Source organism: Remersonia thermophila, chromosome 1 (assembly GCF_042764415.1).
Source record: "Remersonia thermophila strain ATCC 22073 chromosome 1, whole genome shotgun sequence".
Classification (NCBI taxonomy): domain Eukaryota; kingdom Fungi; phylum Ascomycota; class Sordariomycetes; order Sordariales; family Chaetomiaceae; genus Remersonia; species Remersonia thermophila.
Window position 1 is genome coordinate 1,119,141 of NC_092217.1, and position 22,807 is coordinate 1,141,947.

A 22,807-nucleotide genomic window follows, 5' to 3' on the forward strand; every position below is an offset into this window, starting at 1 on the left:
GGGATCAGAGATGGAGGCAAGTTTTGGGCAGCTCGGAAATTCTCGCGGTTGAACCTTGGGACCCACCTGATTCACACTCGCTCGCCGACTGCCACAGTGCCACAGTGCGCCCGCTCTGCCTCGTCTCCGCTGTGGGAAGCTCCCCGTCCAAGTCCAGTCCCGGCCCCCCTCCCCCAAAGAGGAGGCTTGCCAAGCGCCAGTCAGGTGACGAGAAACACCAAAGTGGGGCACTTACACAGGCACAAGCGATGAACCACCCCTGTCGTTGGATTTCGGGCGCATCGCGACGCGCCTCCAGGAACCGACCGACTTGGGAAACCGACAAAGACGACGACGACGACGACGACATCGCTTTCTCCTGGACGGCCTCCGCTCGAGTTTGCTCTCCGACTGTCGGACAACGCCGCATTTCTTTTTTCCAAAAGGCCCCGACTCCGCCCAAGTCGACCGGCAACAACGCCCCTCCCGTCTTCCTCCCCCCCCCTTCACACCACGAGAGCTTCGAGACGGCTCGCTCCCGCCAGTCCCACCACCCGACCGCCCTGGCATGGGCTAAGCATCCGAGAAGATGCAGAATCGCCGCGATGAGATCCTCGCAAAGAAGGCGAGGCTGGCAGAGCTCAAGCGCCAGAGAGAGCTGCGGCAAAGCCAGCCTCGGCCCAGCATCAACAGTGATGTCCGTTCCCTTAGGCCCCGCGCTCTTCCCGCCTGCTTTGCGCCGCGCCGCCGCGCCGCCGCGCCGCCGCGCCGAGGCTGACGGGCTGACTGTCCTAGATACTATCACCGACGCCAAATCGCGCAGAGAACCGGCGAGAGATAGAGTCCTTGATCGAAAGCCTGGTACGCGAGAGCCGCCCCGTGTCCGTCTCCACCGGCGCCAACACGCCAGCCCGCTACGGCAGCCGGCCGAACAGCGTTCTCAGCGCCGGAGAGCTCAGCAACGAGAACGCCTCCGAGTTCGCCGAGCCCGCCTCTCAGCAGCCTCAGGTCCTCTCCACGATCCCTTCCAAGACCGTCTACGAATGCCCGCCGTCGCCGGTGAAGGAGGTGTACTCGTACAGCAAAGGCGTGCAGACGACCGAAGAATGGCCGAGCCCGAGGAGGTCGCGCGCCATGTCCGTGTCGGAGGACGACGAGCCGCCCGCCACCTCGTCGCCGAGCAAGCGGCCAAGCAGGCGAGAGCGCGAGCGCGAGGAAGAGCTGCGCGAGAAGATTCGCAAGGAGATCGAGGAGGAGCTCCAGGCGGCCAAGGAGCTGATGACGGACGGCGTGCTCAAGCCGACCACGGCAAACTTCCCCGCGCGGACCCTGACCGCGGACGAGCTGCGGGCCGTCACGCAGTCCGAAGAGTTCATGGACTTCATCGACAGGTCCACCAAGGTCATCGAGAAGGCGCTCGACCAGGAGTACGACATCCTCACCGACTACACGCTCCAGGTCCGCGACGCCGATGACGACGACGAGCCGACGGGCAACACGGGCGGCCGCGGCCGCAGGAAGGTCAAGGAGATCGCCCAGTTCTTCGACGACAGGTGGTCCAAGAAGCGCATGGTCAGCTCCATCGACTTCTCGCCCAAGTTCCCCGAGCTCCTCCTCGCCTCGTACACCAAGAACCCCACCGCGCCCCACGAGCCCGACGGCATCGTCCAGGTCTGGAACATGCACCTGCGCGACCGCCCCGAGTTTGTCTTCCACGCCCAATCCGACATCCTCACGGCCAAGTTCTCTCCCTTCCACCCCAACCTCGTCATCGGCGGCGCGTACAGCGGCCAGGTCCTCCTCTGGGACACGCGCGCCCGCTCGGCCCCCGTGCAAAAGACCCCGCTCACCGGCTCCGGCCACACCCACCCCGTCTACTGCATCGACATCGTCGGCACGCAAAACGCCAACAACATCATCTCGTGCTCCACCGACGGCGTCGTCTGCAGCTGGGCCGTCGACATGCTCGCGCAGCCCCAAGAAGCCCTGACCCTGTCGGCACCGCTGCCGGCAAAGTACGACGACCTGTCGCCGACGTGCATTGCCTTCCCCCAGGCTGACCCGACGTTTTTCTTGGTGGGCACCGAGGAGGGCACCATCTACCCGTGCCACCGCTACGACCGCGCGGGAGCCAAGGCCGGCGTCGACACCCGCGTTTCGTACCGCGGGCACGCCGCGCCGGTCATGTCCGTCTCGTTCCACCCGGCCCGCGGGCCCGTCGACCTCGGGGACCTGGTGCTTTCGTCGAGCCTGGACTGGAGCGTCAAGCTGTGGAAGGTGCGCGCCCCGGCGGCCACGTCGACCGTGGTGGCCGGCGCGCCCTCCGTCGGCGTCGCCGGTGCGGGCGCCAACTCGAGCGCCGCGGCGGCTGCCGCAGCGGCGGCGGCGGCCGCCGCCGCCACGGCTGCTGCTACAGCCAGCGCCAGCGCCAGCGGGGGCGCCTCCCATCTCGACGCCGGCGCCGTCGCCCCCCTCCTCGACATCGTCCGCGAGGACGTGGTCTACGACGCGGCCTGGTCGCCCGTCAAGCCGGGCGTCTTCGCCCTGGTGGACGGTGCGGGCTGGCTCGAGCTGTGGGACGTGACGGTCGAGACGGAGGAGCCCGTGGCGCGCATCTCGCCGAGCCCGCGGAAGGACGGCAGGACCATGCTGAGCAAGAGTCTCAACAAGGTGGCGTGGGAGCAGAGCGAAGGGAAGAGGCTGGCCGCCGGCGGGATTGACGGGGCGGTGACGGTGTTTGAGGTCGGGACGCAGCTGGGAGGCAAGGAGGAGCTGAAGAATGAGGAGTGGGCGAGCGTGAAGAAGCTGGTGAATCGGTTGGAGGTGGTGGGAGCGGGGGATGGGGCGGTGGTGTGAAGCCTGGGATGATGCTGCGTGGTGAGTCAGGGTCAGGGTGTCTCTACTTGTTCTGACGGCGGAGATGAATGTTGAGCCAAATGCATTCTGCTTCAGGTACAGAGGGCGTTGTGGGTGTCGATGTTGGCAGTTTGAGTTGGGGGGGGGGGGGGGCTTGTTGTTGTGAGTACAGGAGACTTGTAAAAGCTTACCCTAACCCTTGATTTTGTATACCCCCCACATGCTGCGTACATGCACACATGAACATACCCCTGCACTCACGCTTCAAATTTCTTCCCTTTCTCTTTTTCTCACCAGAAACCTCGTTGGCGTTGCTGCATGAAGCAGCCAACAATACCCACCCACACTTGGTGCGTGTGGCAGTTTTGGTAAGTTTATGGTTTGCTTTCCAGCATCTCAGGCATCTAGATTCAAGCGGCCAGTGATGAGCTATCTCATGAATTCTGCAATTCTCAAGCGCCTTCTCTTCACCGGGGGGGCTCGTTGTGGACATCATCACATGCGACTGACGGCCAACGCAACACATACTTCATTGTTTCTTGTTTCCTCCCGATTGGACCGTGAACCGGACAGGAAGCTGACAGCACAAGAAATTATCTAGGGCGCCTGCGATAGACGAGTTGGGAGGAGCAGCAGCTCGGAGCCTGGATCGCTTCGACAGGTCAAAGGTGTCTGGACCCCGTCTGACCTTGACGGCCCAGGCCCTCCCGCGGACAGGAAGCCATTTTCGGGGTTCTTTTGGTGCATCCTACACTCCCTATGCCCTCAGTTCAGTTCACAATACAAAAACGTTCCATCGTTCCCGCTCCCGCTCCCGCTCCTGCGCCCTCTCCCGCTCTCTTCTGTTTGGATGCAGTTTGATCCCTTCCCGGTGAATCGGTGCTCGGCCAGGCTGGCCCAAGCCGGGAGCCCGAAAACACCTAGATCCCCAGCTTTTGAACGGCTGGATCATGCCCGACCTGCAACCTGCCGCCCGAGGGCTTGCCTTGAAGCTGCCAGCCGTGTAATGAGCTGTCCAAGATGGGCACGGCCAGGTGATGTCGACGCGACTTGGTGATCTTCTGTTGGCTGGGCATGGCATGCAGCAAACGGCCCCGAAACATGGACCATCTGGTAACCAAACGCACGGAAATTGGAATCCGACAATGAACAAGCAGAACATGGCATGGCCAAGGCTGCGGGTTTTGGCCACACACGACAGAGATGTTCGTGGTGGAAGAATCGGACATCCCCGATACAAAATTTCTGTAACTGTTACCTGTAACATTACCTCAGGTACCAAGACACTTTTGCAGCGGCGGAACGGGACCCCCGGCGCCAAGCGCCGATCTCCAACGTCAGGACAAACTCTTGGGACTCCCCAAAAAAAACTTCCAACCTTCCACATGTTCCGTTTGTCATGAACCATTACCATTGTTGACCTCGCTGGTTGAGGTTATAAGTTGGGTATTCACCAACTCGCATTCTCCTGAGCTGCACTATTGTGTACGCTATTTTTTTTTTCCCTCTGGTACCTATGAATAGTGATGAGGACCCGATTTTTTGAGGACCTAATTGAGTTTCTCGCTCATTGAGCCTCGTCTCGTTTCATCTCTGGCCCTTTCCCACCTGGCCCTCTCTTATTGTTGGGCGATTGTACGAGTGTTTGACATCACCTCGTGCTATTCAAGATGTATTCAGACAATAGCACCGAGCGCAGCAGTGCCTGTGCTGCGGGCACTGCTCGCCGCTCAAGCCCAAACCCGCACAAAAGGCCCCCGTTAACCAAGGCTTCTGCTCTCGAACTCTACCTCGAACAACGGCGGCGAGGACTTCGAACTTCGGTATCGCCAGAAGCTGATCCCAAAATCGTCGCAAGCCGTCTCGAAAAGGCGTTGAGCAACTCCCAACTCGGCGTCTCGCACATCTACCGCCTTCTTGCCTCCTCGCGGAGAGCTCAATCCCCCGTCGACCTCACCAATTCTTCCCTCGTCTCCCGCCTTCTCAGCAAGCAGGCGTCACCAGCCCAGCTTGCCAAGCTCTTCAAGCGTCATCGGAACCTTGAGCGTGCGCTTGCCCTCTTTTTCCTGCGCCGACACCTCTGGAGGAAATCGCGACGGCCATTCCCCAACATGGATTGGATCGCCAACCTCCGGAGGATCCAGGCCGACGAGTCGTCGTCGGATGAGGAGTCAGGCCTCATCCTGACAGCTCTTTGCGCCGGCGTTCCGCTCCGCCGCTCTCGCTCGTCCACCCCTGGTGGCGAGACCCCCGTCACCACCGCCTCTGCCGCCGTCGCACAGCCCAAGGTTGCCGCCAAGGGGCAAGAGGGCAAGAGGAAGCGTCCCTCGCCAGACAGCGAGGATGTCGCTGCCTCTGTTGCCGCCGCCACAAAGGCACCCGCCGAGGAGGAGGACCCCCGGCCCTCCAAGAAGGCCAAGGGCCCTGAGCCCGCGGCGAAGAAGGAGCTCCCTGAGGAGCGCAAGGTCCCCGCCCCCGCAGCCGTGAAGCAGCCGGTCCCGGGCCCCGCGGCGAAGACAGAGTCCGCGCCCATGGCGCAGAAGAAGGCCAAAAAGGCTGAGAAGCGGGCCGAGGAGCCCGGGACCCGCCGCGCCGCCGCCCCGTCACCCACCGTCGCCGCCAGCACCGCCAGCAAGCCCTCGCCTCGCGGCCCCGTCATGTCCGCGGCTGTTCCTGCTCCCAGCAGCAGCAGCAGCAACAAGTCGCTAGACAAGATGGATTACCACGAGCGCGTGGTCCACTCCATGCTGACGGACCCGCTGGGCTTTGACGACTTCGTCTATGACAGTCGCAAGCCCAAGCCGGCACACGTGGCGCGGAGCTTTGCGCGGTTTCGCAACCGCCAGACGCAGCCGCCTCCGCCGCTGGAGATGAGGGGCGCGATCGGACCCGCCGGGGACGACGATGACGACAACACCAAGAGCGGCAAGGGCAGGGGCAAGGACGCCAAGGATATGCCGCGAAAGACGAAGGCTCAGAGCCTTGCCAAGGAGGCACAGCTCCGTGCGCACAAGCGCAAGCTGGAGGACAAGGTTGAGAGCCTCAAGGGCAAGGAAAAGGCTTTGATACATGGCGGGAAGCAGTCGCCTATGCGTGACTCGAACCCGGCGGCGAACGGCGGCAGGCACGGGGACAAGAAAGGGTTGACGAACGCTCGAGGCCAGATGCATGGCAGGGAGGGCGGGCAGAAGCATAGGCAGGGCGGGTACGACCCCCAAGGGATGCTGGCGAAGAAGTTCAAGAGGCGAGGGTAGCAGTTGGACAAGGGGCTGAGCGCAGCACTCCCGAGTTGTGAAGCGTGACGGTGAACAGTGCCCGGCTGGGACTCGTAATGATTTCCATGTGTTTGAGCGGGAAGCGTGCAAGAGAGCTAGGCCCGCCGCTTCACCTGGTGCATCCAGGTATGAGTTACATGGAAAAGAAATGAAGAGAGAGAGATACCCTGTCAGCTACCAACATCCTCCTCCTATGTCCAGCGGGTGACACTTGGTCAAAAGAGAAGCCATCTGGTGAGATGGTCCTTGTGGTGTATGTGACCCCTTCTCAGCTCAGCACGCGCTGGCATGAGCTGCCTACCCCACCCATTCAAGACGCATTGCGCCAACGCCACGAGCATTTGAATGTCTTGGATTCCATACTACGTTGATGTCAAGTACTGTTAGGTGCACCGTACGTAGCTCCCAGATCTGACAAATGGAACGGAAGAGTTGAGAGTGCCGCTTTCAAGCATGACGCCATCGAGATGGTGGGTGAGGGAACACGAATCCAGAAGAAATCACCAACTACTCATACGCTACGACCAATCCAGGGTTAGGGTAGGACAGGGCCGGGGCCGGCGGCAAAAGGGAAAAGGTCTGGCTGTATGTGCCCCTGACACCCAGCTCCGGGGGGAGGCTGGACTCCTGCTCCACCCAGCAAGGCCCCAGGAACCTCGGCTCGCGGCATCGGCATCGGGATACCCCCGCCGAACGAAGTACAGGGCGGCGAGCTAGCCGGGGGAATAGGCTCCCCCCCTCCCTTCCCGGACCAAAATCCGGGGTAAGAGACGAAACGTATATAGGGCGGCTCTGTTGGCATCAACATCCCAATCTAAGCGAATTGACTTGAAACCCGACACCCATCCTCTTTTTCTTGGTTCTTCTTGTCTTCTCACTCACCTCTTTGTCACCCACCAAACACATCATCATCACCATCATCACCATGTCTGGCCCCGGCGTCGGTTTCGAGTACCCCGTTAAGGAGGTCTCCTGGACCAAGCGCGATGCGCTGCTCTTCGCCAACTCCATCGGCGCCACTTCCAAGGAGCTTCACTTCCTCTACGAGCTTCACCCCAACTTCGCCGTCTTCCCGACCTACCCCATCATTCTCAGTAAGCGCCACGCCCTCCTCGGCGAATCTCGTTCATGGACGGCTTTGCTAACATGCATTTCCTCCCCCCCCCCAACCCTTCAGCCTTCAAGGGCACCAACCAAGAAGTCACCGACTTCTACGCCGAGCAGAAGGCGGTGCCCATCCCCGGCGTGCCCGAGTTCGACCCCAAGCGCGTGGTCGACGGCCAGCGCCTGCTCCAGGTGCTCAAGCCGCTCCCCGTGACGTCGGCGGGCCGCAAGTTTGAGGTGCGCACCAAGGTCATCGGCGTGTGGGACAAGGGCCGCCCGGGCTCCGTCGTGGACACGCAGACGGACCTCGTCGACGCCGCCACCGGCGAGGTCTACACGCGCGTCATCTCGTCGTCCTTCTACGTGGCCCAGGGCAACTGGGGCGGCCCCAAGGGCCCGGCCACGCCCAGCTACCCGCCTCCGCGGGAGCGCGCCCCCGACGCGACCTGGGAGACGCAGACGAGCGCCGAGACGGCGCTGCTGTACCGCCTCAACGGCGACTACAACCCGCTGCACGCGGACCCGGAGCCCGGCAAGAAGATGGGCTTCGGCGGCGTCATCATCCACGGCCTGTACAGCTGGAACTGGGCCGCGCACGGCCTGCTCGAGCACCTCGGCGGCAGCAACCCGGCCAACATCAAGGAGTACCAGGCGAGGTTTGCCAGCCCGGTCCGGCCGGGGGATAAGCTGGTCGCGTCGGCGTGGAGGACGGGCAACAAGGAGGGCGAGTGGGAGGAGGTCAGGTTCGAGGTCAAGAACGGCGACAAGGTGTGCCTGAGCAACGGCCGCGCTCTGATGAAGGTCGAGGTTGCTGCCAAGGGCAAGCTCTGAGGCGGAGGGGGCCATCTCTTACCCCCCAGTTACCCGTGAAGACGGGCTGTAAAAATAATGATTTAATGGCTATGATTTATTTTTGCTGGGTCATAACTTTTTCGATTTGATGTGAAACGACATGATCCATTCCCTTCTTCGACATGCTTATGAGTGTGTTGGTGTTGTGATGAAAATATCAGCCGTCCAACAACGGAGTGAAAATGTGACGGACCCTATTTACCTGTTTGGATGCAGACGACGAGAGAAACCTCCACATTCCTCCTCCCCCCCCCAATCTTTGCTGCCTGAAGTTGACCCGTTCACCAAACACAACCCGTTTACATAAACAAATAAAACAAAGCACTAAATAAATAAATAACAAGGACAGAATCTCAAAGCATTTGCTCCCGCCGTCGTCATCCCCGCTCAAAAATGCCGCCAGATGCCCGGATCGGCGAGCGTCGCTCGTACGACGGCGCCCTCTGCACCGTGCGCTACGTGGGCGAGGTGGCCGGCACATCGGGCTCCTGGCTCGGGGTTGAATGGGATGACCCCTCTAGAGGAAAACACGACGGCCAGCACAAGGGCGTCCGTTATTTCACATGTATGCAATGCATCGCCCCCTTGGCTTCCCCAAAGCTCACACCAATCTCAGGCAGATCCAAATCCCCCACCGCCGCCTCCTTTGTCCGCCCGACGCGCACCCCGGATGCGCCCCAGACCTTCCTCGCCGCGCTGCATCACAAGTATGCCGGCGACCCGGACGAGGACAAGAAGCCGCCCGTCCAGATCGTCTTCTCGGGCAAGGTTGCCGAGGAGGTTGGCTTCGACAAGATCCGCCGCAAGCAGGCCCAGCTGGACGAGCTGCAGTACGTCATGCTCGACGGCCTGCAGATCGACCGCGCTTCGCTGCCGGACGGGAGCGAGCCGCCCATTGCTCAGACCTGTCCCAAGATCAAGGAGCTGGATGTGAGCAGAAACCTGTTTGTCAAGTTCGGGCCGGTCGTGGACATCTGCGCCGAGCTGAAGGCGCTGAGGAGCTTGAGAGCCAAGTGAGTGTAGCGCCGGGCCTTGTCTTTGCGACAGGGCTCCCAAGCCGCTCGTCGGGCCACCGGCTTGTCAAAGGACGCTAACGATGCGACAGCGGAAACCGTTTCCAAGACGTCCTTCATGATGACGCCCTGAACACGATAAACGGAGCCTTGGATGGCATCACCGAGCTCGCCCTCGAAGATACGCTGCTGTCATGGGACGAGGTCGTCCACGTCGCCTCCAGGCTCCCCTCCCTCACCGCCCTCCACGCCGGCTCGAACCAGCTATCTTCTCTCACCCCGACACCTCCGGTGCCTTTCGCCTCCACCCTGGTCTCCCTCCACCTTGAGTTCAACGATTTCACCTCCCTCGCCGATCTCGCACCCCTCGCCTCCCTCTCGGCGCTGCGCAATCTCTTCCTCAAAGGCAACCGCATCTCCGCCATCACGCCCCCTTCCTCCGCAGAACTGCCTATCTTCGGCCCTAACCTGCAGTATCTCGACCTCTCCTACAACGCTATTACCCGTTGGTCCTTCGTCGACGGCCTTCCGGCCGCATTTCCCGGCCTCGCCTCACTACGCCTCACCCACAACCCGTTGTACTCCGACCCGGACATCGATGACACCAACAACAACAGCACCGCCGCCACCACCACAAACGGCAGCGTCCCAACCCCCGGACAGCCGGCCGGCGAAGGAAGCAAGGGCGTCTCCAAATCCGACGAGGCCTTCATGCTGACCATCGCCCGCCTCCCGTCTCTCCGCGTCCTCAACTTCAGCTCGATTACTGCCGCCGACCGCGCCGACGCCGAAATGTTTTACCTCTCGCGCATCGCACGGCAGTTGGCCGCCGCGCCGGTCGATGCCGAGGGGCAGATCCTGGCGCGCCACCCGCGGTGGAAAGACCTGTGCGAGGCGTACGGCGAGCCGGCGGTCGTGAGGAGGGGGGAGGTGGATCCGGGGTTCCTGGAGGCGAGGTTGGTGACGGTTGATTTTCACGTCGTTGGCGGCGGCGGCGGCGAGGAGGAAGGCGAGGAGGCGAGGAAGAAGACGGTGCAGGTCCCCAAGTCGTTTGACATCTATGCCGTCAAGGGGCTCGTGGGGAGGGTGTTTGGGCTGGACCCGCTGAAGGTGAGGTTGGTCTGGGAGACGGGGGAGTGGGATCCCGTGGCCGGGTTTGACGAGGCCGAGGGGGAGAGCGAGGATGAGGATTTGGAGGCGGAGTGGGAGAGACGGGCGGAACAAGGCCCGCCCAAGGAGGCCGCGGCGCCGGAGCTGGAGGCGAAGGGCGGGAGGTGGGTGAAGAGAGAGGTTGAGCTGAGGGACGGGCCGAGACAGTTTGGGTATTGCGTGGACGGGATGGAGGCCAAGATTCGGGTGGAGAGAAAATAGGGGATACGTCCCCGTGGTTACGCAAGAGGCCGATTGTCGTTTGCGGCAAACGTGGTAGCTGCTTTGGTGGCTGGCAAAGATGATTTGTCATGATTGTGGATGGGAAGCTGCATAAATGGTTCATCTTCCATGCCAAAGAAGGCGTATTAAAGTCGGTCTTGGGGCCCCAGATTTCTTGTGTTGATCATGATATCCAACCTCTCAAATCGCTAGCTCGGACCTCTCCTCCGCGGGCAGCGTCTCTGATCTCCTAAGCACTCAGCCCAACCTAACCACGCCATGTCCGTCGTTCTCTCCCCAGGGCTTCGCTTCTTCCTGGTTCGGCCACAGGGCCAATCGGTACCGGTGATCCCCGTGGACGACCTCCCAGAATGGCTCGAACTTGTCGGCGTGCCCCGCGAGCTCTCTCCGGAGCAAACACACGGCCTCCAAAACCTCGGCACCGTCAGCAAGTACAGCCAGAAGGGCCCATCCACGCCCCGAGGGACATATTCCATCAAGATCAACACCGCCGATCCTCCTATCGTTTGTAACCCGTCCACCGGAACCAGGGACTCTGATCCAAAGGAACATGGCGAGCCGGGTGCTTCTCAGAGGTTCACAACTCCTGCCGCCGAAACGAAGACCCCGCCGCCTGCGTACTGCCGCGCTTGGTGCCGTCGTGGAGCTTGCAAATGGGAAAGTCAATGCCGATACCTACGTATGTTTGCCTCATCTCTTTCCTCCTGGGACTATAGCAGAGGATGCTTTGTAGATAACCACTACCCTGCCCACCAAGGTCGAGACACAGTTGCTCAGCGAGCACGACATAGCCCTCGAGTCCGCAGGCTGACACTGCTCAACCCCCTCTCGCAGATGACATGCCCACGACCGCCGCGGGCCTTATGAGCGTCGGCCTACGCGGCACTCCTGCTTGTAAGGAGCGTGACAGCGCTGTTGAACCACACCGGCTAACATCGATGCAATGGCAGGGTGGACATCGATGACCGCTTCTAAGCAGCCCAGCCCTGGCGCCGGACTCGCAGCCCCCGATGGCGACAGCATAGAGCAGAGCCACACTCTCCAGTCCGATGAAAGCTTGGTAGACACCGGCAACGACCCGGCCGACCAAGTCCGAAGAACGGCCGCGGTTGAGGGAGGTGAAGACTTCGATGCCAGAGAACAGGGCGAACCCGGAACCCCAAACGCCCTTCGCTCCCCAGAAACTCCCACGCAAGACGGCGCCGGCTCTGATTACACATGCAGAAGCCAGACCCTTTCGTCCCTTGCCAGCCTTTCGCAGAGTCCCCCCACAACGTCCGGTCCTCAGGCTAAGCCGTCGACCCCGGCTTCGCGCCCCACCACACCCGGAGGAGCCGGTTCTTCTTCTCCCCAACCCGCGCTGCAGAATGATCAACTCAGCACCGACAAAGTTACGCGAGGAGCCAGTCGCAATCCCGACCCCGCAGCCCCGGGAAACGCGCGTGGGAACATACACGGAAAAGGAAAGCCCACCGCTCTCACCCGTCGGTTTGTCAAGAAGAAGCAGATCAAGAAGGCGGTCCGGCTGCTCGGGGAGATGGGGTTCGTTGTGAGCCCGCCGCAGAGCGCCGCCGGTGCTCCTAGGGCGACCGCTGTTGGCGGCGGCGGCGGCGGCGGCGGCGGCGGCGGATGCATGCAGAGGTACGAACGCGGGACAGGTTCGAGCACCGGGAACAGGAGGAGCAGGACGGGGAGGGCGCGAGCGACGGAGAAGTCGAAGGGCCAGGCCGCAGATGGTGGGCACAAGGTGATGTCGCGGGAGAAGCAAAATCAGAAGCAACAGCAAGTGGTTGTGGCGGAGGCGGGCCATGACCATCCTGTCGCTCCTGTCCTTGCTTCGATGCCAGCAGCCCGCGTTCAAGTCCCTGCACCCGCATACCCCGTCGATGTTTGTGATAACAAAGCAACGAGGAATGGCTTCTACGGGTTGATTGATGCCCAGGGCATGGGGAAGGATGTGGGGGCCGCAGAAATGGAAGAGAGAAACCGCATTGTTCAGAGCGAGCGAGCCGTCATCGTTGCGGATCAGGTGGTGAAGCTGGTTGATGTTTGATGATGAGGACCGAGGAGTTGGGCAGCCGATGGTAAAAAACAGGAGATATGGCAGCATGGCGTTGCGAGCAGGAATCGATGGCATTTTGGATTCGGGTTTCGTTGCTTTCGTGAAATGCATTGTATTCCAAACCGAAACTATCAAACTGTTGAGCTATCTGTGATGTTCGTGGTTGAATGCATGCCGAGTGAGCATCAGCTCGAGCTGGGAAAAGCAAGTACTGTCTCAAAAATCAGACATAGGAAAGAGAAAAAGGAGCGACGGCCTTCGCATCATGCCAAACCCAAAGTTTACCCATACCCTCCCCCTAAGACGCCAATCCAACCCAACCTCATCAGTCGTCTCCGCATAATCCTTAGCGAAAGTGTGACCTAGCGCGATCGCACTCCTCAAGGAACCGGTATATGCCCTGGAGGCCTTCGAAATCCTCGGACCGGGCCGGCCCTGCACTGCCCAGAGCTGATGGTGACATGCTACCGTATCCCTCTGGCTCCGACCCGGACGAGAGGATCCACGGGTTATCGTCGTACTCGTCGACAATAAACATCTCTTCAATGTCCGACGACGGCGCAGACCCGTGCGACCTCAGCGAACCACCTGGCGAGGTCAGGGTCTCCTCGTCGCAAGGGCTCGCATCCGGCGCGAACGGGAAGCGGAGGGCCATGTCAACGGCCGGGCTCGTGTCAAAGTCCGGATCCTGACCGACCACCCCACGCTTCACGCCCACGTCGCGGCAGAGCCTCTCGACCGTGTCGGCATCCATTCCTGGAAACCGGACACGGAGAATGTTGCTCCCTATCATGCTGACGGGCAAGTCTCCCAATGCGGAAAGGGTCTTGAGGTCAGTCATGACAGCAGCCAGGTCCTTGAGCGCCCGGGCAAAGTCGACCGAGAGGACGTCGAGGAAGCCCTCGGTGTGGAGGGACGGGGTGGCGGCCGCCTCAGCGGTAGCGAACGGGATGGCAGCGCCGAGAGGGCTGAGCGCCGTGACGGTGGGGCTGACCTTGAAGTCAACAAAGGCGCCCGGAGCAGAGCGGTGAATCATCATGGTCTTGGCCATGGCGAGGCGGGCAGCCTCGTGCTTGGCGCTGACGGCACGGTACCGCTTCTCGCCGTTGGGGCCGAACCCGTCGAAGTGAGCGCGCTGGCCCGAGAGCCAGAAGGCCCGCATCGCCTGGCTGACATTCTGAATCACCTGGGCCGGGGAGGCCGGGGTGTGAGAGAAGTGGCGAGCCCCGCCAATGCGGCCGCAGCCGGGCATGGCATAGCCGCCGGCGGTGCGGCCGAGGGTGCCGCCTGTGAGATTCGGTCGGAGGGTCGAGGCGAATGGGGCGCGCCCGGTCAGCCGAGAAACGGCACGCGAGATGGTCGACGACGGGAGCTTGGAGCGGTCAAAGCGGGCGCCGTGCTGCGGGTTGGCATGGCCAACGGAGCTGATGAAGCGCCGGACGGTGGAGGAGAGATTGGCCGATGAGAACCATCTCTTGCTACCGGCACGCTTCTGCTGGCGCAGCCAGGCAGCGGGGTGGATGGGTTGTTTGGCATGGCCGGTGCGGACCAGGATAGGTTGGAGCTCGCTGTTGACTTGGCGGGTGGCAGAGGCGACTTTGGACCTGAGCATGTCGGTGGCCAGTCGTAGGTGCGCACGTAGTGCACGCACCAAGACGGGCGCCATCCCCCGTATGGGAGACATGGTGACGGGTCAGCGATCCGTAAACTCAGAGCCGTGCTCGGCGCTGAAGGTTTGTTGGACGGCTGAGGTTGGAGAAAAGGGGAGAAGGAGGAGGGAGGGTTGATGACGAAGCGGGAGGCCGCCTCGGATCTTATCGGATAAGCTTATCGCCACGGCTAGATCCATTCCAAGATTCGACAAAGTAGATAGTTGCATAAACTGGGGTCGTGATGCTTTTAACCAGGAGCTGAACTTTATCTTATCGTAATGACCCCACACCCCGTCGCCTTTTTTTTTGCTCTCAAGCTCCAAATTTTCTCGAGCTCACACAGCTTTCCATTTCACTTCCTCTTCCCAAACATCACGACCAACAAAATCAGGTCGGTCAACAAGGTAAGCAACCATCTTTTTTTCTTGCATCCCACGCTCCTATGATGAGGAATCGATCAATCCAACTCCGACCTAGCCCGTGGGGACTCCAATTTACTCTAGAATTACCCTGAGAAGCACATCGACGAGCCGGTTTCTTCCGCTGCACTCGGACTTCGGACCGCTGCTAACACCGACTCTCCAGTGTTGACCGACCAATTCGAGAGCTTCGCGCTCCCTTCGATTTCTTTGCGTGGTTCAGAGCTGCCATGGCTCGGTGCTCTGAACCACGACCATTTCATAAGGTTGGTCAATCCTTTTTCTTTTCTCCCCCCTCCATCCTGTGATGAACAAACATAAATTATAGGGAATTCCTCATGCCGAATATACGATGTGGAATCAAAATAGTTTCAGCCTTGTCTGAGTGGATTGTCACAATGCTCTGTTGTTGAACTTTTTCTGTCCGCAACCAGTTGGCTAACAGGCAACTGCAGGTATGCCGGAGATGCTCGCACCCAACTCCAGCACATGACGAAACTTTGAACGAACGGGCGGACATAAGCGAAGCCTTTCCGCCCCTCCCGTAAAACGCAGGGCTGTACACCCTGTGGGAGTGGGCCGGAGAGAAATTCTTGCTGAGAACTCGTCATCTGATCGTGCCATTGTTTTCAGCGCATGCAATGCTCTGAGAAGAGAGGACTGGATTGCTGACTGACGCGCCGTCCCAGGTAATGCTTCTTTCCGACATGTCAATGTGACAGCCTAGCTTCTGGTTAAATGATGATTCGTTATTCACACTGTTTGATCCGCCCAATGGGTTGGAGATGAACATAAACACAAAATCTGATTTAATGAGGTACGTTGCATGGTTTTCCCTACTGCTGCGTTCCCGAGAGCTTGAGCTAACAGCTGGTGTAGCTTGACTTGACCTCAACGCATTTGCATGATGCTTGAAAGCATGTCTGATGGGCATTTGCTGACCATCACGATAGGTAATGCTGTAAACACTTTGCTGTCGCCTTTACACATAGGAAGGTGAGCAATACCCTACTTCTCGCCTCACACCTCTCGGATGACCACTCTTGAGACCTACTTTTTCTGAGTTCGTCCTGATGAGACACAAATTTCACCTTGGAGAACTGATGAGGTTCATCACGGTCGAGTCATTTCATGACGCTGGTTGTGGACTTTGCTAACTCGCATCAGTCCCAGGTTCGACTGGCTACCTGAGGCGCATTGGTGGTGGACATGGTCGAGTTTGGTATAGTTTCCTGGTCTAGGCAGAAATTGATGGATTCCTCCTCACAGTTGATACGTATTCCTCGACTTTGTTTTCCAGCTCCCTCTGTGCCCGTGAGACAGAAATGCTGGCCCAGCCGAGCTCTCTATTGCTGTAGCTGTAACCTGGCATTCCATCCCACGATACACCTGATGAGGTCCCAGTCTCCGCGATGGCCGACCCAGTCCGTGACGACAATTCCCGTCGCCGAGTCGCCGACGTCTAACTTGCCCGGTCCCTTTTGCGGCGCCCCGTGGTTCATACACAAATATTCGATCATGGACGGGTTGATCTTAACCGCGATCCTGTCCGGCCAGCAGCTGGCGTTGAAAAAGTTGCTGGCACTCAAAAAGTTGATAAACAGCGGCAACGTCGGCCCCGGCGCGTGCACATGCTGCGCCGCCCTTTCCAACCCCTCCTGTGCGAACCGGATCTTGGTCTGGATCTCGGCCCGACTCCCCACGCCGTAGTAGTCCTGGATCCGAATCCGGCCGCTCCCGCACATCCCATCGGCCACGTTGTCGGGCCACGCCGACCCGTCAATGCCCGCCTCGTCGTGCGGGACGGAGGAGTCGTGCAGGCCGTATCGGCGGACGAGGACGACGCGACCGCGGCATTCGCCTAGCGTGGGGATCCGCGGGGACGTGTACCACCGCTCGGGCCCGGCTGCGCTGGAGTGGCTGTGGACAAAGCGCGCGAGGTCCGCGTCGGTGCCCTTGCCGGTTCCCTCGCGCTTGAGGGAGAGGAGGATGGTTTCGGTGGGGTGGGCAGACAGGAAGCCGTAGAGGGTGGACAGCAGCGAGGAGAGGCGCTTGCGTCCGAAGAGGGCCACGGGGAAGGCGGAGTGGACCAGGCCGAGGTTGAGCTCGGGGAAGGGGGTGTTGGGGCTTTGGTTGCTGCTGACGCCGCCGCCGTTGAAGGGCGGGCAGGAGACGCGCACGTCGAGGAAGCGCACGCCGTTGTTGAGCTGGTCGAGAACGGGAACGGCCTGGCAGCGGACGGAGGGGAGGGCGACGTGGCAGGTGGGGGAGTTGTGGGTGCCAGGGATGGAGAGGGCGGATAGGGGGAGGGAGGAGGAGAGGGTGGACATCCAGCAGGAGAGGTTGGCGGAGGAGAAGAGGGTGAGGTAGGAGTGGTGGGGGAGGTAGATGGCAGTGAGCTCTTTGGCCTCCTTTGGGGGGGCGTCTTCCTGGTGGTGGGGTTGAAGGACGAGGCTCCGGCGGGAAGCAGGGGGGATCTCGCAGCTGTAACGGTGGCCGGTGCTGGGATCCTCGAATGTGAGGCGGAGGCGGACATTTTGGTCCTCGGGGCGGGGAGGTTGGATGGGTGGTTGAGTCTCGGAGAAGGGCTCGAGGACCACGTCGGAGAGGTCTTGTCTTTCTGGGCCCTCGCGCCTCTCCGTTGATGACTGTGAGCCACCCAGGCAGGACTTGAGCTTGGTTAGCCCATTAAGCAGGTTCAAGCTGGGGTTCGGACAAACGTTGAGGCGCTCAGCCAGCACGAGCGTCAGAGGAGTGATCGTCAAGTTTCGGATAGTGAGCATGGTGGTATCCGCCATGGTGAAGTGTCCGAGTTGACGATGCCGATGAAGCTGTGCAATAGCTCGACGTCTCTGAGCAAGAAAGGCAAGTCTAACGAGCTGAATAAACAGGCAAACAAACTTGGTGATCTCATGCAAGTGTGAGGCCTGCGTTCCTCAAGCTTGGTCGGCGCCCAGCGTTAGGCCAAGAAGCGCCACGATGTGCAGCCGGCTAGGTATTGGAGGCTGGGTGGCAAAAAAAAAAAAAAAAAAAAAAGCGATGTGAAACAACAAAACAATTAGCATGTCAAGGTTCATAAGATTGGCTGGAGAGACACGCCAATTCCATTTGGGAACTGAGTCTGTTGAATTTCCTGGCGGTGTGTCATGGTCATCAAGGAGGCTATCAAGACCATGAAGTTGCTTCAACAAGCGCAGCAATTCCATCTCCTGTGAATGGAACAAATTGTGTATAACTAGTATGTAGTTATTAACTTGCGCTCTCGGTTTGGTAACGTTTTGCTCCACCGGTGTTCTCGGTTCTGACCTCCTTCGCCTGGTGATGCTATCCCCACGTCACTTAGCTCACAAAGGGGCAAGCTGCCCCCGCTTCCTCGGGTTCCTGGATCTTCAAGGCGAGAAAATATATCGGCCTGCAAACTCAATCTCGTCTCGGAAATGAGCTAGGAAATTGACGGGATTCAGTCATTTTTGTGAGCTCCTTGGAGTTGTACACTACGCAGTATATGCCAGGACTCAAACAACACTTTGGGAGCTGAAGCTTGCATCCTGAGACCCGAATCCTCGGGTGGAGTCTTTTTGTGCCCGGTGCATCCGTTGTGCAATGGGATGAATATAACAGCGAAGACCTAGCATCGACAATAACTATTTCACCTACATAGATGTGTGAGGCTCAAGAGTGGGCCTTGAGGTCTCTTTGCAACGGGGAAAAAGGAAACATGTCGGTATGGGCATTCATCTCGAGTTCTCATTCCCCACGCCGGACCTCCTACGATGGCTCTCTGTTTCATTGGATGTCTAAGGTACTCTATCCACCACACCACTAAGACGCAGGAACAGAATGCGGGCGGGGTGGCACATCGATGCGAATCGTTCCGTCCCGACGTTTAGCTTCGGAGCGGCGTACGGGGCGGCAAACCTTACCGACGAACCGCCTCCGTGAGAGCGGCTTGACCAACATTCCGGAGGGCAATGGCTAGTGAATCGTCTTTGGTGAAGCTTAAGCCAGCGTCATACAGCTTGCCAATACGGTGAACAAAATACATGGCTTGGATGATTCCCGGTATCTACCTACTTGACCGACTCCGGTGCGGCTGGCACATTGTCGCAATAACGAGGTACCGTAGCTTCGCGCTGGGAGACACATGGTCGCTGCGCCTTTCGGACTTGGTCCACGGACCAGCCGCCCTCCGCAGGTCTTGTGAAGATGTTATGCGCCAAGGAGAGTGTATACGAAGGCCACAGGCGCGTGTTCGACGATGATTGACCGCCGTTGGAGGCATGCCATCACGTCGGCGCTGGCGCTAGGAAATGGCTGGGTTACCTCGCCTTCGGGCGGCGCAGCGAGCTCTCCGCAGTAGGTTGCCAACCCTGGGATGGGGCGGCAATTCCAGAGACTTGCTCCAACGGTGGAGGTCAAGGAACAGCTCGGGGGTTGGCTGTGGTTCAACTTGAACGGCAGTTCAACGTTGGTCCAACGCTACCTGCGGGAATTGGGAATGCGCCAGGACAGCGAGCGCTCACACAGCCAACGCCATCCCTTCCCGGTCGCACGCGACGCATCAATGAGAACAACGTTCCCGTTCGTTCCTGGAGCCCGGAGGATTAGAGCCAAGAAGCTCCTGCTCTTGGGGGCCATGCCCGCAGGCGTTCGGTCGCATTGCGGGCTACGAGACGTTGGACCTAGCGCAACTGGAATGCTGCATGTCAGACGGGCAAATGAATTTTTTGTCCCGTGGTTTTGCGTGCTGTTCCAAAAGGCCTGGAGATCTGCAAAGAACTTGTGTCGTTCCTGCGTGCTGCCCGATGAAAGGCGGATGTTCGGCAAGCGACCAAACGGAAATCGTAAACTGCTTCCGAGTCAGCCAACGAGCCGTGATGACCACCAACAAACCAGAGCATCAAACAGGCTCCAAGCAACGTTGCGAAGCTCCCCGTTGCATTTTCATGCGCATTCTTGTCGCGCTGTGTTCCCTTGGCCCTCCGACGGCTGGTCCTGTTCTCGGCTGCATTGCATTTCCTCATAGGGCCGGAGGATGGCATGCTGGGGAGCTGAGGATCCTCCAGGTTGGACAAGAGTCTTCCCAGGCTGGTGGGTGTTCAGCCAGCCTCCCAGTCGTGCAGGCGGCCGTCCGTCCATACTAATTATATGTAGGTCGACATGTTGAGTGCCGATCAATGAGTGACGTGTCAAAGAAGAAATCGAGTGTTTCCCGTCGATGATAGACCCCGAGTCTATTGATCCATCACAACGTGAACACAATCTGGAACCTGAATCGACGCGCTCGCGTGCGACAGCCAAAGCCTGAAAGCCTTGCCTGGGCGAATCAACGGAGGTTATGCCTGCGGCTGAGGTCAATTGTGGGTTGCTGGATCTGGGTTTGACCTGTGTCGCCCAGGGGTAGCACTCGCTCTGGCGAATGGCATGGGCCGAGATGCCGACGAGCTGCATGACGTGACGTCCAGGTTTTGTTGCTTGTTGTGTTGGGGTTTTTTGGGTTTGGATTTTGAACTTTCAGCTTCTTCCATGCTGGCCATTTCTGGGCAAACCTGAGGATGCATTGTTGCCCTGTGCACCTTCAGCACGCATGATCCTCAACCCTCCAGAAGGAACGGCGTTTTTTTTTTTTTTTTAAAAAAAAAAAAAAAAAAAACTCTCACCGTTTGTGAGATGGGATTTGCGTCTCATCGAGGTTTTGTGCCCGGCCCGGGCACCCTCTGATCCCCAAGCTTAGCCCCCGGCTTTAGGCGGAGAGGGTGGAACCACCGACGGTGGAGCTTGAAAATGCGTTGCAGGATTGGACAACCCCTGATATTTCGACAACAATGCTTGCCCCAAAGGGAAGCCGCATGCCGGTGTAGGATTCGACGGCCAAAGCCTTATGGATCCACCGAACCGCCAGGCGGGAATGGTGCCTTCATTTCTCCCGCCAAGGGCCGCACAAGAACCCCTAGTCCCGGTCGCTTCCCACCCGCCAATGAGCTTGGCCTGTTAGGGCAGCAGGCAGACGTTGAGAGCCGGAAATGTCCATGTCTGCGAGCCGTGGAGGTCCCGTGTGTCATTTCCCACCCGCAGGCGCAGCAGCATGCCAGCCATGGCCATCCCCCGTCGCAGTCACACAGTGGGGAGAGACTGGGGGACGGAGGACGGGACGGGGGCGCAGCTCTGGGCAGCAGTGAAAACCACCAGTCCCCGTCGATTCTCGGTCCTCACCTTTCCTCTTTTTTTTTTTTTACCACCATCGCGTCTCTTCTGCGTTCCAAGCCATCGGTGCTGTTCTCAGCCGCAGGCCATTCTCTTTTTAACCAGTCCACTCCTTTAAGCCCTCGGGCATCCGCTCTCTACCTCACCGACTCTTGTCGCTCCTTATATTTATTCTTCCTCGCCGCCCATTTTCAGTTTGTCTTCATCAGACGTTTTCTCCCTTCCTAAGCAACCGTCAATATGCGTTTCTCCATTGCCTCCGTTGTCGCTTTCGCGGCCGCCACCCTGGCCCAGACCACCGGCTTCCACCCCATCACCAAGCCCGTCCAAGGCGAGGAGGTCCAAGCTGGGTCCACGTATGAGATCGTTTGGCTGCCCGACAACACTCACCCCGGCGAGATCACCATTGAGCTCCTGGGTGGCGCTACCCCGAGCACCCTGAACATTGTCGGCACCATTGCCAGTAAGATGCCCCTTCATGCGCCGCTCTGTGGAGATTTTGGAAGTGCAAGACTGACATTGGTTTTCAACAGCTGGTGTTGCCGGCTCCGCTGGCAAGTACAGCTGGTCGGTCCCCGCGAGCCTGGGTGACCTGGCCACCTACGGCATCAAGATCTCGCTCGCGTCGGACACCACCGTGTTCCAGTACGGCTTCCCCTTCAAGATTGCTGCCGTCGGCGACGAGACCGACAGCAACACCGACGACGAGTCCACCACCTCCGCCGCCGCCCCCACCACCACCACCACCGCCAGCTCCTCCTCGGTCGCCAGCAGCACCACCGAGGCCTCTACCAGCACCACCGAGGCCTCTACCAGCACCACCGAGTCGTCCTCGTCGACGTCCTCCACCCCCTCCGCCGTGCCCTCGAGCTTCTTGACCTCGAGCTCGACGGAGTCGACCAGCGTCGCCCCGAGCACCACCTTCACCAGCGTTGTCGTTGTCACCCCGACCGAAGCCGCCCCGTCCAGCACCAGCCCCGTTGTCACCAACGCTGCTGCCCCCCTGGCTGCCCGTGGCATGGCCCTCCTCGGCGGTCTGGCTGTTGCTGCCCTGGCTTTCTAAGTTTCTCTTCTATGGGCTCACCTGGCCATGATTTGACTTCATCTTTTTTGCCTGGTGATGCATGTTTCAAGCTTTCTTGGTTCTGCGACGTTTTGGGTTAGACTTTGCTTAGTATCTAGTGGTGTGATGCGCTGGATAATGGATACCAATCGCACTAGCAGAAGAAGGGGGAGCGGGCGGGAGGGAGAGTATTTACCATTCTTGTTTGGCACCTTCACATGACCGGAGTGAGACAACTTCCCCCACGTTTCTGTGTTGGAACTTGTTTTTGGTCCGAGGCCATGGGATGCTGCGGAATGAAGATACCCTCGAGTTCATGATTGTTTTACATCCCATTGGTTGACTTGTTGTCGAGGTGACTGTGTTTTCGTAAGCAGGGCGCTTCAGCCTGCGAATTTTGAGTTGCACAGCATGGAGCCGCTTGCCAATTATGAATGAATCGAGATCTCAAGACAGGTTCCTGTCGATCAGCTTGCATGTCGCCGGCCACCAGATGCTGCCGCATCTTGCCGCGGTGTTGTTCTTGGGTTTGTCGGACGTGAATCTCCTACATGTGCCACTGTCGCGCTTTGGATGCCGTGTCGGGTGTCACATTACCCCAACACTGATGAAAGCTTTGCGTTTGCAATGAGAGTACACGTAGAGGCCTGAATGATTTCGTTGCTCTTCGAATTTTGAAAGAGTCAGGACAGGCCCCCCGCTGTCTACCTCGAGTTCCGAAGCCAGACAACACATCATGCAAGGCACGCTTTCAGTAAACTCTGCTGATGTTAGCCAAATGTACCTGCCATTTGGGAGTCGCCTTGGCGACGCCAAACAGCAGTAGTATATCTTGTACTGCGTAGGATAGTTGAGGAACGGCTTGTCCATTTCCTTCTTGTTAGATTATTCAGACCATTCAGATTGATTGACATTGTACCATTGACGCCACTCCAC

The 22,807-nt window shown here is 59.3% G+C and overlaps 9 protein-coding genes across 9 annotated transcripts; 6 read left to right on the plus strand and 3 right to left on the minus strand.

Annotated features, from left to right (window-relative positions):
- Positions 1 to 568: 568 nt before the first annotated feature.
- Positions 569 to 2,835, plus strand: VTJ83DRAFT_319 (uncharacterized protein; the record flags this gene model as incomplete). Its single annotated transcript, XM_071009540.1, has 2 exons — positions 569 to 676; positions 775 to 2,835. 2 exons carry the CDS (start codon positions 569 to 571, stop codon positions 2,833 to 2,835), a joined length of 2,169 nt encoding a protein of 722 aa, XP_070869672.1.
- Positions 2,836 to 4,505: 1,670 nt separating this feature from the next.
- VTJ83DRAFT_320 (uncharacterized protein) lies at positions 4,506 to 6,089 on the plus strand (the record flags this gene model as incomplete). The annotated part of the gene is made up of 1 exon (XM_071009552.1): positions 4,506 to 6,089. One exon carries the CDS (start codon positions 4,506 to 4,508, stop codon positions 6,087 to 6,089), a length of 1,584 nt encoding a protein of 527 aa, XP_070869673.1.
- A 946-nt stretch (positions 6,090 to 7,035) lies between these two features.
- Positions 7,036 to 8,045, plus strand: VTJ83DRAFT_321 (uncharacterized protein; the record flags this gene model as incomplete). Its single annotated transcript, XM_071009563.1, has 2 exons — positions 7,036 to 7,204; positions 7,288 to 8,045. The coding sequence occupies 2 exons, from the start codon at positions 7,036 to 7,038 to the stop codon at positions 8,043 to 8,045; spliced, it is 927 nt and encodes a 308-aa protein (XP_070869674.1).
- A 414-nt stretch (positions 8,046 to 8,459) lies between these two features.
- On the plus strand, positions 8,460 to 10,450 carry VTJ83DRAFT_322 (uncharacterized protein; the record flags this gene model as incomplete). The annotated part of the gene is made up of 3 exons (XM_071009574.1): positions 8,460 to 8,631; positions 8,683 to 9,079; positions 9,172 to 10,450. 3 exons carry the CDS (start codon positions 8,460 to 8,462, stop codon positions 10,448 to 10,450), a joined length of 1,848 nt encoding a protein of 615 aa, XP_070869675.1.
- An 838-nt stretch (positions 10,451 to 11,288) lies between these two features.
- On the minus strand, positions 11,289 to 12,644 carry VTJ83DRAFT_323 (uncharacterized protein; the record flags this gene model as incomplete). The annotated part of the gene is made up of 1 exon (XM_071009585.1): positions 11,289 to 12,644. The coding sequence occupies one exon, from the start codon at positions 12,642 to 12,644 to the stop codon at positions 11,289 to 11,291; it is 1,356 nt and encodes a 451-aa protein (XP_070869676.1).
- A 235-nt stretch (positions 12,645 to 12,879) lies between these two features.
- VTJ83DRAFT_324 (uncharacterized protein) lies at positions 12,880 to 14,217 on the minus strand (the record flags this gene model as incomplete). Its single annotated transcript, XM_071009596.1, has 1 exon — positions 12,880 to 14,217. The coding sequence occupies one exon, from the start codon at positions 14,215 to 14,217 to the stop codon at positions 12,880 to 12,882; it is 1,338 nt and encodes a 445-aa protein (XP_070869677.1).
- Positions 14,218 to 14,834: 617 nt separating this feature from the next.
- VTJ83DRAFT_325 (uncharacterized protein) lies at positions 14,835 to 15,152 on the plus strand (the record flags this gene model as incomplete). The annotated part of the gene is made up of 2 exons (XM_071009607.1): positions 14,835 to 14,870; positions 15,060 to 15,152. The coding sequence occupies 2 exons, from the start codon at positions 14,835 to 14,837 to the stop codon at positions 15,150 to 15,152; spliced, it is 129 nt and encodes a 42-aa protein (XP_070869678.1).
- A 798-nt stretch (positions 15,153 to 15,950) lies between these two features.
- On the minus strand, positions 15,951 to 17,402 carry VTJ83DRAFT_326 (uncharacterized protein; the record flags this gene model as incomplete). Its single annotated transcript, XM_071009618.1, has 2 exons — positions 15,951 to 17,273; positions 17,325 to 17,402. 2 exons carry the CDS (start codon positions 17,400 to 17,402, stop codon positions 15,951 to 15,953), a joined length of 1,401 nt encoding a protein of 466 aa, XP_070869679.1.
- A 3,646-nt stretch (positions 17,403 to 21,048) lies between these two features.
- VTJ83DRAFT_327 (uncharacterized protein) lies at positions 21,049 to 21,871 on the plus strand (the record flags this gene model as incomplete). The annotated part of the gene is made up of 2 exons (XM_071009629.1): positions 21,049 to 21,271; positions 21,342 to 21,871. The coding sequence occupies 2 exons, from the start codon at positions 21,049 to 21,051 to the stop codon at positions 21,869 to 21,871; spliced, it is 753 nt and encodes a 250-aa protein (XP_070869680.1).
- Between the last annotated feature and the right edge of the window lie 936 nt (positions 21,872 to 22,807).